The 14,185-nt window shown below is 29.9% G+C and overlaps 1 protein-coding gene and 1 long non-coding RNA gene across 2 annotated transcripts; both read right to left on the bottom strand.

Annotated features, from left to right (window-relative positions):
• Nucleotides 1–1,954: 1,954 nt before the first annotated feature.
• Nucleotides 1,955–3,951, bottom strand: LOC11443522 (cyclin-D4-1). The gene is made up of 6 exons (XM_003628859.1): nucleotides 3,601–3,951; nucleotides 3,399–3,485; nucleotides 3,191–3,292; nucleotides 2,898–3,102; nucleotides 2,678–2,799; nucleotides 1,955–2,212 (listed from the first exon to the last, which is right to left on the bottom strand). Exons 1-6 carry the CDS (start codon nucleotides 3,949–3,951, stop codon nucleotides 1,955–1,957), a joined length of 1,125 nt encoding a protein of 374 aa, XP_003628907.1.
• Nucleotides 3,952–12,573: 8,622 nt separating this feature from the next.
• LOC112417110 (uncharacterized) lies at nucleotides 12,574–13,929 on the bottom strand. Its single transcript, XR_003007624.2, has 3 exons — nucleotides 13,742–13,929; nucleotides 13,318–13,516; nucleotides 12,574–12,882 (listed from the first exon to the last, which is right to left on the bottom strand). It is a non-coding gene; the product is annotated as an uncharacterized lncRNA (long non-coding RNA).
• Between the last annotated feature and the right edge of the window lie 256 nt (nucleotides 13,930–14,185).

The following is a 14,185-nucleotide window of genomic DNA, read 5'->3' as shown; positions in this document are numbered from 1 at the left end:
GGGCTTATGCCCCGGAATGCTTAGTCATTCAATGTGTTGAAAATAGTACCCCGTCGTCGTTGTCGTTGATGTAGTGGATGATGTTGTCGTTGTCGTTGATGGTGAGATTGTCGTTGTTGTAGGTTGTGTTGTGGTCGTTGTTGTTGAGGGAGATATTGTTGTTGTGGTCGAGTTGTTGTTGTCGTTGTTGGTTGATTTAGTAAGAGTTACTAAAGTTGAAGAAGTATGAATATTATTGTTGAAATACATGTTGCTTATTACGTTAATTAAGTTGATGATTTATATATCTATTATTATTGTTTGTGAATCTCACCCCTTCTGCTTGGAATTGTTGCCCTTCGTATGGGTAACTTGCAGGTATTGAAGCTTATTAGAAGTGGTGGCTCAAAGTGTCTAGGGCTCTGATACGTACGGGATGAGATTTTCTTATTGTTTTTCATTCCTATGTATCAATTTTGAATATTACTGACGTAGCCCTATGGTTGTTGAATTTATGTTGATAAGGCTTTATGCCAAAGATTTAATTATGGAGATTTAAACTATTGCTATTGTTGTTTTGATGCAAATTTTCCGCTGCAAATTTAATAATGACTTTGAAGGATGTTATTAAATAGATTTTATATTCTATTTAAGAAATTTTGAAAATGTAGTGTGACATGCCCGTTTGGGAATTACTCTGATGCATGTTTTATTAATTAATTGATTTTTGGGAAACGGTGTGTTACAGAAACCATCAAACAAAAGATAGAGGAACAAATAAAGAAAGAACAGAGGAAGAGAACAAAATGAAGTTGAACGGTGGAAGGGAGGAAGAGAAGATATTGTGTTAGAGAAAAAGAAAGACTTGAAAAATGTTAGGGGTTACATAATTCCCAAAATATCGTCAAAAAGGTTTTAAAAATAGGGTAAATTTAAAAAATTCTTACTAAAATCAAATAGCGGCTAAAGCAGCCGTTATCCGCTCCGCTCCGTTAAGCTACTATAGCAGCTGAAACAACTGCTATTTGGTTATGCGCCTCTACGACGATTAGCGTAGCGATTCATCGCCACTATACTACGCAGGCCACTATAGCGTCGCTTTCGGACACTATTAACTACTATATTACCATCAAAAAGTTCCACGGAGAGAGAAGTATAAAATTTATACTTTGTATATTGAACTGAATGAATATTATGTTCTTATATATAGCAATTCCTGAAAATGGTGCGACCCCTTGCTAGACCTTGGTATACGAGGAGCTTTAATGCATCAGGTCATCCTTACCCTTTCTATATTGCAGTTAATGTAGATGAAAGCTAAGAACTTTTTTTTTTTTTAAAAAAAATTTGAAAGCTAAGAACTTAACGATCGTTACATTACAATTTTTACTGTACATTCAAATATCTTTTTATTTTTCTACAAAATATTAAATGCAAAATTTTGATCTCTTTGTTTTTGACGAAAATATTTTATATGATTATTTCTTAAAACCTCTCGGATTCAAGACATGTCACTTTACCATTAGACCAAACATTTGAGTTGAAATCACCGCTTTATGTTTATTTATTTTATAATCGCAAATATTTTTATGAAAATAAGGAAAGCAACATTGAAATTTGTAACGTGTGTTGCAAAAACCGATTAACGAGTTTGAAATCTAATCATAAAACAATACAGTTGTAGCATGCTTTTTTTATTTTTTTGGTGGTGGCCGGGGTTTGAACCCCGAACCTTATATATATATATATATATATATATATATATATATATATATATATATATATCAATGCATTGTCCTTACCAACTGAGCTAAACTAACGAAGACATTTGTAGCATTCTTAGACTCAACAACATATTATTTCATAAAAAAATGTTTATTTCATCCACATCTCCTCAACATTAACAGTTGTATTATTTAATCAAAACGCACTTATTCAACCAAACCAAAAGAGCTTTGGAAAAAAGAGAAAATGGCTAAAATTTCATGACTAGAAAAGCTTCATCGTCATGGAAGGACTTGTGCCTCTTGCTTGCATGTGAACTTTCAGGAGAAGAATTTGGATATAATTCATCAGTTGTTTTTTCATCACATTTAGAGTTCTCCCATGAAGAATCTAGCACTCCAACAGGGCTTTCAGGTACACATGTTCCAAAGTCGATGCTGCTTAAATCAGAAGAAACTTCCATCCAGCCCAAATTTTTCATCAGTTCAAGACACTTCAAAGTTTTGTCCTGCATAACAAAAATTTCATAACTCAATAAGTAGAATAATTTTCGGATAAAATGTAAAGATGTTATTAAGCTATGAAGCACTAACATGAACAGTACATGACATTGATACTAACATGTAGATAATGACAATAATTTAATCAAATGAAAGTGATTGAATGTAATTATATGTTTTTGTGTCACTAATAAGCAACAAATATCAATTTTTCAAGCGAAAATCAACAAAACCACGGATTGGGATTCCGTGCTGTAATAAAGCACACAGTTTTCACGCTGTATTGAATTTCAGCCATTAATTAAAGATCAAATGGTTCAAATCAATGCAGTTATAAAATCATTTAAAACAGTATAAGCCGCACGTTGTAGACCGAATGCTCCTGATCTGTTACAGCATCCTGCTGTAACAGCAGGAAATCCAAATTCGTGTTGTATCTAGTATCAATGCATCATAGGTTTTCACCATCTTACCTTCTCCACAATAGCAAAACGAGTCAAGACTTCATCAATCCCATTTGTTTCCAACTCCTTTGAAACACAAATTGCAGTTGCCGCAGCAATTTCAGAAGGCTTAAATTCCAAGAAATCAATATCTGCATTGATTTTCCAATATGATTAAATTTTTTGGAATATTAATTTAAACTTAATACAAAGATTAAATTAATCATGATGTCATATGATAGATATATACATTTAGGCATCTTAAGAATAAGGTCTATTGAATTCAACATGGACGACCCTGACGGAAACTGCTGCTCAGAAGTAATCTTACTAAGGAAGTAATCCACAAAAGAACATGGAGTTGAAGATTGCATTTCCCAATTCAAGTGATCTAATATCAATAGCTCCATTGTTGTAATGCCTTTAGTTTCAAATACAAACACTAATTCTCCTAACTGCAAATTACAAAAATTATTAAGCGGCAAAAATAGAGCAAAAAAGTTTACACAACAAATTATATTTGACAATATATGAAAAATATACCTTAAAGTCTATTGATTTAGGCAATTTTTTACCCTCCTCCAGTTTAGCAGCAATTGACAAACATGCTAAAGCCAACAATTTCTCACTCCAAAGATGGCCTCTCTGAAAAGTTAATAAAACCAATTAGATTACATATGATAAAATTAATAAAAATATAAGGAAACATGAAATTATAAAACACTAGCATGATTGTTGTATTTGATCTTACTTCAAATTTGTATACAGATAGGAAACGATCTACGTAGTTCACAGCAAGAGAAAAAATACAGGGTCCAAAACCATAACATGCAGCAGCCTGTAGAATAAAACCATAGTCATAAGAACTTGATTCATTAAATTGAAAAGAAAAAAAAAGAACTTGATTCAAAAAAATTGTTTATGAATTAAACAAGAAAAATCAATAAACCCACCTTCCACATCCACTCAATAGCCTCCCTCCTAATACCATTCAAGTTCAAGTTCATGTTCAAGTTTAAGTCCCTAAATTTTAAGTTTATGTCCTCACCACGAAGCCTCTCAAGATAATCATCACGAGGTAAATGTTCGCTTTCTCTTTTAACCAAAGACAAAACAGTTTCATTTATAAGTTCGCGAAAAGCCAACAAATTTTCTGATCCAATGTTGTTATAACTCAAACATGGATTGTTAAATGAAAGACTAGACTCGTCATCAACATCACTTTCATAATTATCTAAGCATTCAGAGATGTTTTCAAAGCACATCAAGCTTGATAAATCAGAGTTATCATCGGTCTCTTCCATCAGTGTGACAAAAAGAAAGATAAAAATTTATGCAAATCAAAATAAGAAAACAATGTTTCAATGGAAGTAACAAAAGAAGTACACTTTATGAAAATAAAAACAAAACAAAAAAAAGTATTAGACATAAGAGTATAAAAAGTGAGAGGGAAGTGAGTGAGAAATGTGGGGAATGGAGTGGGGTTTTTGTAGGAATCCTTAAGAAACGGAAAGAAAAATAAAATATTTGGAAAACCCAAAATAATAATAATAAACATTTTGGTGCTTATAAAATAAAAAATAACGTATTTTTTTTATATAATTTAGTCAAAATTAACGTAGTTATAATATATTTTGTTTAGTGTTATGTATTCGATTAATTGTAAATACTCCCTCCGTCCCAAATTGTATGACGTTTTGATCATTTCACACGTATTAAGAAATGTAATTAATATTGTGTGGGGAAGAGAAATTATAAGTTGTTTTACAAAATTATCCTTAATAAATGGTATGGGAAAGATAAATGAAATAATTGAAAGAAGAGATGGTAATTAATAGTTAAGGATATAATAGGAAAAGTAACATTAATATTTCATTGGTATTGTAAAGCGACATATAATTTGGGACAAATTTTTTTTCCAAAGCGACATACAATTTGGGACGGAGGGAATATGTCCTATCTTTATAGATCTGTAGCGGAAAGGCGACACAACTTTTTTTTTTTTTTTATATCGATTTCATAAGATCTATATTGATGTTACAAAATTTAGAGGAAACCAAAGTTCGTAGAATTTTTTTAGAAGGATTATAAATAAAAATTTGTATATTTAGAAGGATAAAAAACATATATAACCCTTTAATATTGAACGTTGACTCATAAATTATGATATCTTTAATTTGATATCGATTTAGACTATTGATCTTATCTCGTGGAAAAAAATAGTTAGCAATGTATATATATTTATAAGTAGTCAAAATTAACGTAGCTATAATATATTTAGTTTATTATATTCAATTTATTGTAAATATGCGTCAATTTCATCATATTCAACGTCAAAACAACAAATAATCATTACGGTCTAAACGGATCTTCAGGTGCTTTGAACATCAATATTAAATTCATTGGTACTCTCAATTTTTTTCTATTTTATGTTGTATGCTCGCAAAAACTAAGATATTTTAAATTAATATATATATATATAATGAAATAAATAGTGAAGAATGTGTGCGCGAAGGTGCGCACACAAAGTAATCAAAATTATTGTGGTTGTTTGTAATGTATTTGGTTTACTGTAGTTGTAATAAATTCACTGTATGTATGTATTAGTAAATTATAATCAACACATCGATAAGTAATAAATATGAACTTAACGAGTGTTCACGTGTTCAAAACAGCAATCCAAGTCCATGCATGCTACTCTCTGTTTTTTTCCTTCGTTTTTTTTTTAAGGTATACTCACATAAATTAAGATATCACATGCTCTAACAATGAATACTAGTTCATAACATAATACTCCATTTCAGCACAAATATTCTTAAATAGATAAGATGTTTTCTTAAATGTTGTAACAACATTCTTAAGAAACACACTAAGTACAAACCGCCTATCTCTGCTTCTAGAAGCAACACACTTCTTGGTCCACTCTTCCCGTGAAACAAATCTTCAGAGAATCTTCAGGAAACTCACACTTAAAAACAAACTTCAAAAAAGCAGAATAAGGCACGCTATGATGTTGTACCAACATGTCAAGACCACTTGTCCGACATCTTGCTAGAACTCTTGTTTTAAGAAAATGCAGCCAATACATGTCTATAAACCTAACACTATTTAATTTTACTGTAGTTCATAAAATTTGTCTCCTCTAAAGCGAACTACCCTGAGATAACGGTACTTAATTAGAAAGGTGACATACATAACAATTGTGCATACATGCCCGAATCAGGAAGTAACTAAGATAACGAGTATGCTAATTAGCAAACCATACTGACTTCATGACTTAAATCATCCCAATAACTTCACTCTTCTTTCATCCTTTGTAAGGTAGATGAGATAGGGATGCCAGTTTGTAGAAATATCGAGAGGGACATTGTATTCACATCTTTCTAAGATTCAATAGACGAAGGTACCTTTAGGACACTAAGAATTTTGGAACCCTAATATCCGTTATTATTTTAAATACCTCTAAGAAAGTAAAAACCTACATGTACCTCCATATATGCGCGTAAGTGCATCTCCTTGCAGAACTAACAACTCTAAACACTGAAACCTGTAGAAACTCTGGTGGAAGGTGGCAATTGACAGCTAGAGGAAAATGAACACATACCTCCGAGAGAGTAAGACACAACACGTACGTATTCATGTGATCAGCAAGTGCAATTTGACAGCTTTTAGGTAGTAAAACCCCATAAACTCATCACTTATATAGAAAATGTGAATAGCTTATTAAGATCTTACTGTTAAATAATTCCAAACAAATAAATAAAGGGAATTCAAAGAATCCTAACCACCGTTTTTATAAACCTTTTCCATTTATTTTTTCATTTGTGCTTTCTCTTATAAGGTGCTTTAAAAGTTATCATTGATGCTTGCACTCCTTTGCAAGAAGACTAGGAATAAATTTTCTGATAGTATCAATCCCTCCTTTATAAAGCATTTTCACACGTTAGCTTCGTGTCAAGTGAATCATTTTTATTAGGATCCCTCATCAGTGGTGGAGTCAAGAATTTTATAGAGTTTGTGCAAAATTTTAACCATAAATTCACATGTGATATAATATATAAATAGTCATAAATCGAAATAAAAGAGATTCGTCATTTTATCAATAAAAGTACAATTTGAAATAAGAGAGATGAAACATAATCTGTCAAAAGTGTGCTAAATAAAATTATGAGGTAAATGCCCTTTGCGGTGAATGTTCGAATAATATCAACATCATCAAGTGACTTGAATATCTCCCGCTCGATGTACATCATCAAGTCATTGAACCACACATCGTTGATCTTGTTGGTAACAATTCTTTCTCACGGACTTATAAGATTATTTTACTAGCTTATTGACAGGGTTTGGCAACTGGTAGACTTACAACTTTTGTTGATGTTGGTTATAGCTTTGGTGCACCCGATATTGTTGAAGATCCACAAATTAGAAGTTAAAATCTGATTTATTATGTCATGTTGTAGAAATGATTGTAAGATTTTTTTTTTTGTATGAAGTGATTGTAAAAGTGATAGTAAGTTGTAACTTGATAGTATGTCATTTTGTCTAATAAGCTATTATGAATAGTGATTCAAATTTTGTTACCATAAATTAAATGAGCAATGGAGTATATATAGATTTTGATTTCTGTGAGTATTGACTATTTCTATGAGTATTGAGTAATGGTTTAGGTGAATGGTATAATAGTTCACTAGGTATATAACCCGTGCGTTGCACGGGTTTGATCAAAATATAATTTGCCCAAGAACCATACCCAAACAATATTTTTAATTGGATCCACCAATTTTCCCACATTATCCATCCCACCTTGAAATATAATATTGTTTCTAATATTTTAAATGCACCATATTGTTGCCAATCAAACAAATTGCTTAAATTTCTTTATATGACTTTGTTATAACAAAGCTCTAAAATGTTCTCTCGTATTGTTATGTATAGAACCTAAAAACAAAATTAAAAGAAAAACAACGTCAATCTTGTTAAAAATAATAATGTGCTCTCTCTAAAAATAAAACACAGCAACAATCTTGTTAAGAAAATAATGTGCTCTTTCAATATATAATGATACAAAATTGAAGAATATCATCCAAAAGTTGGTTGAAGAAAGTGATAATGGTGATCTAAAACCAAAACAATACCACCAAAATTTATACACAGAAGGATATGACAATAGCCCCTAATTAAAATTATAACCAACCAATTTTCAACAAAAGTGTAAAGAAGTATTTGTTGTGAAATTGATATCAATAGAAGGCATGGTGGAAACATCCCGGGATTGACTGAAAATGAATGTGGCATAAGTTGTGGTTATAAACGGTGAGTGTGAATTATAAAAAAAATACACTTTAAATTTTTCCATTTTGTAGGTTATAACTGAAGGAATGTTAAGATACATCCAATGATGATGGTGTAAGAAATTACAGAACATTTGAATAGTTTGTAGGTGCATAAACCGTTACTATTAGATTCTTAAAACATGGCTATAGAAAAACAATGATATTTATGCTCATTAACCCATTGTATTCTAATGCATTGTATAATTGAGTTAGCATTATTGTGAAGAAAAAAAAATGTGAGAGGTTACGTATTAGATTAGTTTATTAAATAGAATGATTAGAGAATAGAAATTAAACCTTTTTTAGAGGTGTCACATAGGCACAATCCTAGCATTAGAGATAGTCAAGTTTAGTTTACAAAGAGAAGAAGATATAGATAGATAGGTAGATAGATAGGTAGGTAGATGCTCCAAAGATGCGACACTCATCTTGTTCCTCAGCTCCTTAAACTTGTCATGCTTCACAAATTTTGCTGGAACGTCTGCTTCATATATAGCAGTATGACAATGTAACGGTTGCAGTCTCCTTTTATTTACTTGATCTCGTGATTCATTGTCTCAATGTGTTTACGGTAAAATGTCACAATATTTTTTTAGACATGTAAAGTTTCATATTGTTTAATTTAAGTTTAACAATTAGATTGGAGAAAAATATGACAACTTATAATTTTTTTCTTGATTTACATTGTATTTCAAATGGTTCAAGTAAAAAATAATAATTTATTTAAGACCTAATAGGTCTTTACCCCCTATATATGAACAATTTCTTGATTTACATTGTATTTTAAAAACGAATTTTATTTTTTTTTCTGAATTTTTCGTTTTTGTTTGGCCTATTAGGGGGTAAATCAAAAAAATAATTTTACAGGGGGGTAAATCAAAAAAATAATTTTACAGGGGGAAAAAACCTATTAACCTTTTATTTAATATGGTTCCTAATCTTCACACATTCTTTTCCCATAACTTATAATATATTAAAATAGACCTCGAAATTATTTGTTTACAACTCATCAATTATACGCTACATGATTACCTCACATTCTCATTCTCCTTTTCTTTTTTTTTTCTTTTTTTAACTCTTTCTCGCATTTTCTACTCTCTATGCCTTTTTTAATGGAGGATAAATAATAACTACAAATATATTAAGAAAGGATGATAAGTTTTGTAACTTAAACTTAGATAGAATAAGAAAGGGTGAGAAATTATTATACTATATGGGAGAATGATTTTTTAGAGGTGACGCATATGCATAATCATAGCCTAAGAATAATGAGTCATATTTAATTTATGGGAATATCTTTGAGGTACCATATCATCACAATGCTAGATCAAGAGTAACTCAAACTTACTTTACAATATAAATATAGAACACAAATATATAATTGATATAAACACTTATACATTCAACCTTAACCTCATACTTTCAAATATATAAAATCCATATAAACTTTCTTAAATTAAATCTAAAAATATCGCTAATAAATTTATTAAATCTTAATTAAAAGAAAACAACTAAATGGCAATAATGCCATTTAATTATCCTTAAAATAAAGTAATAATAAAACTTTCCTAAAAGAATGTGAGTATAGTTAGACAATTTCATAAGATGCATCCAAATTTACTCTTAATTGTAGGAAACTCAATTGATGGAAAGTATGAAGGTCAGCCAATTCCATGATCAAAGGTTAAATTTCCATGTAAATCATCAAAACATAATTTTGACTCTCCAATTTCATGAAGATCAAGAACATTCCATTAGAATTTTGAATAGATGTGTGCTTCTACAATTAGTTACCTAGGCCTTGAATAGATGTGTGCTTCTACAATTAGTTACCTAGGATACTTGACCATATAATCAAGAGATATGCAAATAAGTAAACTAATAAACAATGAATGCATATTTTGCATATTTCTTATTAGCCTAATCAATGTTATTCATTATTGATTAAAAGGCTAATAAGAAATATGCAAAATATACATTAAAAGGGGGTGTACGGTTTCACATTTCATTAGTACAGCAACATTCACTCATTTTACTTGGGATAATGATACATATTCTAAAATAGTTAATTGAAAGTTACAATGTGAAGCAAGCAAATGAGTGTACACAATATATGAATTAAAATCCCACGTTAATGTAATTGAATAGCAACATATATACACAACAGTTAACTAAAGAATATAAAAAGTCACCAACTAAATAAGAATGAATGAGATTTTTTTGTTGCTAAGAGAAGGTGTGGAGCTATTTTAGATGTGCCACATTAGCACAATGGAAGCATAAGAACAATCCAAGGTTCTATTACAAAGATATATAGATAGATAGATAGAGATCCGATGGCAATTTCCATTATACTTATAAAGATGATTAATTTGTATAATCTCTTCAATTTTGCAATGCCTATACATAGAATCGTTAGAACGGGGACTTTAAATCAGCCCTATATATAATAGCACAAAAGGAGATACTATACTATAATACAGTGAAATAAGAAGGGGTGGCCGATTTTTGTAACTTAAGTTTAACTACATCATTACCATCATCATTCTCCATTATTAATTATTAGATTAGATAGAATTTGAGAGGGGTTAAGTCCTTTTTTTTCTTCTTCTTAAATGTTATGTAAGAAAACAAAATTAGAGGAAGCTTATGTAATATATTGACATTGAATATTGCACTAAGTAATTTAAGTGGAATGAAAAGTTTTCAAGAGAGTGGAAAGTTTTAAGGGGTGAAAAGTTGTCTAGTGTTGCAACATCATCACAAAATTTACATGAGAATGACTCAAGTTTACTTTACAATAAAGAAGAAGAAGACACGAACATATAGATAAATAAACAGATAGAAAGATATGGAGGATTTCAAAGCAATTCTTGTGAGGTAACAAATATTAGTAGACAAATAAAAACAATAAAACAAACAATTTTATATACTTATACATTAAAATGCATGTAATTAAATAGGTGATAAAATACAAATCTTGTTGCAAAGGAACTCTCTCAAATCTAATTCCAAAAACAACGAAAAACACATTGAAATACATAACGTAAAGACAATAGGAGTTTTACCATGCAATGTATGGAGTGAAATATACAGCTCTATCATAGACAGGGGAAATAAATAAAAGGAATGAGATAATGACTAAAAAAGTAGATATAATTTCGTTGGAATAATTTCAGATATTACAAAAAATTAGTTGATAAATATAACCATCCACCATATTACAAAATCAGCAAAAATAGTTAACATAAAAGTCAAAAGATCACCGATACAAAGTTAAACTAAAACCATAATGAAAAAACTTCTATTTTAATGTATGATGATAACCACATTTTCACATAAGAAGCACCCTTTCAAAAACTGTCATTTTTCGAAAACCCTACAAAGAAAGGATATCCATTAGATAACAAAATATTAGAAAGAAATGTACATGAATTTGGAAGAGAAAAATAAAAACTACCAAAAAAAAGAAATTGGTAATATAAATATGATATACCTTATGACTTATGCATGTGTTTGAATGAAATATGGTTATCCCATGGTTATTTCATGGGATATACAAAAATCCACCTCCTTCATTCTCCTCCAAATATTCTTCACCCTTTGGAAAAATGAGTAATCAAGTGTTTGCATGTTCTTGCAATGATTTTTATAGAAAATAAAATTATGCACTAAATTTGTTCAATTTGTAGGTTATCAATATAAAATAATGAGTAGTGGAAAGAGCTAAATAAATTAATTGGAAGTTACATAATAACTTGTAGGTTATAAATAAAAAAATGAGTAGTGGAAGGAATCACACAAATTAATTGGAAGTTACATAATAAAGAAGGTAATGGAAGTTACATAATAAAGAAGGTAAAAATGAAGGAAAAAGAGAGCCACATGGTGAATGCTTAGAAAATTAGTTAGAGAGGGGGGAATTGGTGAGGTGACACATAAGCAAAGTATAGCTTAGAATACATGTATCTATAGATAGATAGATAGATAGATAGATAGATATAGATAGATAGATAGATAGTTATGGAGAATTATTCTAGTTAAGTCATTAAGAATTTATTCTAAAAATTGATTACATTAATCAATTTCAAATTTCAATGATATTGATTAATGGTAATTTTATGAATTATTCATTTTTAGAATTTATAGTAGATTAGAAAATATTTAAAAAAATGATAATTGTAGGCAGAGGTCCTTAATATTTTTAAAATGGTATCTTTAGAATTACCTACGATTTTGTCCGTAGGTAAAGGTGAAAAATATGCCGTGACAGCCATTTGACAATGACATACGGATTTAGCTACGGAAATTAACTCTATAGTGACGGATTTCGGTTATCACTAAAATTCAAATTTCTTATAAATTTCTTGTAGTGATACAAAAAAAGTATGGGTTAAATCTGGGCATATGTCCAGGCTCGTCGGGTTGTAAAACCGCCTTGTCCCTCACCAAGTCTTCGAACACAACTATTTTATAGGATTTTTACTTTTTGAAGTTGGTTTTTGGATGTCCTACCATTGTCTTTGTACTCTTTATTTTTCTTATTAATAAATTTTGCCTTTATTATTAAAAAAAAAGTAAAAAATACTATTATTCTTGGTAGTAACTCTTCACATTTCTTTAACTCCTTCAAGTACATAATACATGCGTAACTTTTATAAGATAAATACTTAGTAGAAATGCTATAGTAAGTCATAGTAATCCCTCTATAGCTATGCTGCATTAACTTGCGTACGTACAAATTAATGACAAATTAGATAGACATATTGTCTGAGATATAATATGGCAGCGTATAATTTTCCTGCATGTGGAGCAACCATTCATCCTATGCCAAGCTTAGCTCCAATATTATATCCTTAACCAAATTTAAACAACCCATCTCTTGGTAATTTTCAACAACATCTGCATATAAGAGTCAAAACATATAAGTTTACCAATTATTCAATAATCAAACCACACTTCATTGGCGAACACTTGTTTTATGGACTATTTTTAATTAAAACAAAAATTATAAAAACACTATTATGGACTATTTCTTCTCTTACATGAAACAAGTTAACTTTAAGCCCCTAAAAAAAATTAACTATAGGCATGCAGTTGCAAAACAATTTTTTTTTTAGTACAGTTGATTTAGAAGACATGAAACATCAAGACTAAAATTTGTTATAACTTATAAGTACTCCTCAAAATATGATAGCGCTCAAAACAAATTTGTAAATAAAAACAATTAATTCAAAATAGATAGAAATCTTATAGATATACTCCTAAAAATAAACTATATGAAGGTGACTATGCATAACATTAACTAATAATTTCTTAAAAAAAAAAATCAATTACCTTGTTTTGTGCCGACAGGTGTACCCATACTTAATCAAAGAAATCACACTCGTTTGAGATTTATGTTGATCCTTCCAAAAACAAACAAAGGTGCAAAGTTCATAGAAGACACAGAAATATGAGATAATGGTAATGAATTCCATGTGGTCGAGCCTGCCATGATAGTCCGTGAACTTGGTTTTGTTATCTCGCCATGGATCTATTTGAAAAGAAAAAAAGTATACAATATTAAATATGAGGAAAAGCCAATATATATACACACGCAATCGGTCCATAAACTGAGTTTTGTTATCTCGATAATGGATCTAATTGAGAAAAAAATAATAGAAAACATTTAATTGAAGAGAAAAGCAAAAAAAATATGTATGCAATTTGTGATGGAAAAATAGGAATAACTTGTGTTAGTTATACATATAGTATCGACCTTGGAAAAATGAAGCCATAGTTTGTGTACTCCGTTCAGAACATGTCACCATAATCAATTATGTTATACAAACATATATAGTATTTGAATGAATATGGTTGGAAAGGTAGCGTGAGGCTTCTATATAAGAACTCTTCGTAAAATCAATCTAGAGAGAGCAAAGGGAGGGAGGGAGGGAGGGAGGGAGGGAGAGAGAGAGAGAGACCTTTGATTGTATTGTTAAAGAGAACACAAATCATTTATATAGATCAGATCAACATATTAGGGGATGATGTTAGTTTAAGTTTTCATGATACCTAAATTTATAATATTATAAATAGAATCTAATAATTATAATTCTTAGATGACAAAATTACATTGGAAATTATGTTCTAATGATCCCTTCAAAGTAAAATGCACTCTAAAAGTTGATAATTAACAAATAAAATTCTAACAAAATACACG

This window comes from Medicago truncatula, chromosome 8, assembly GCF_003473485.1.
Source record: "Medicago truncatula cultivar Jemalong A17 chromosome 8, MtrunA17r5.0-ANR, whole genome shotgun sequence".
NCBI lineage: Eukaryota > Viridiplantae > Streptophyta > Magnoliopsida > Fabales > Fabaceae > Medicago > Medicago truncatula.
This window is presented reverse-complemented; position numbering and strand designations above follow the sequence as displayed.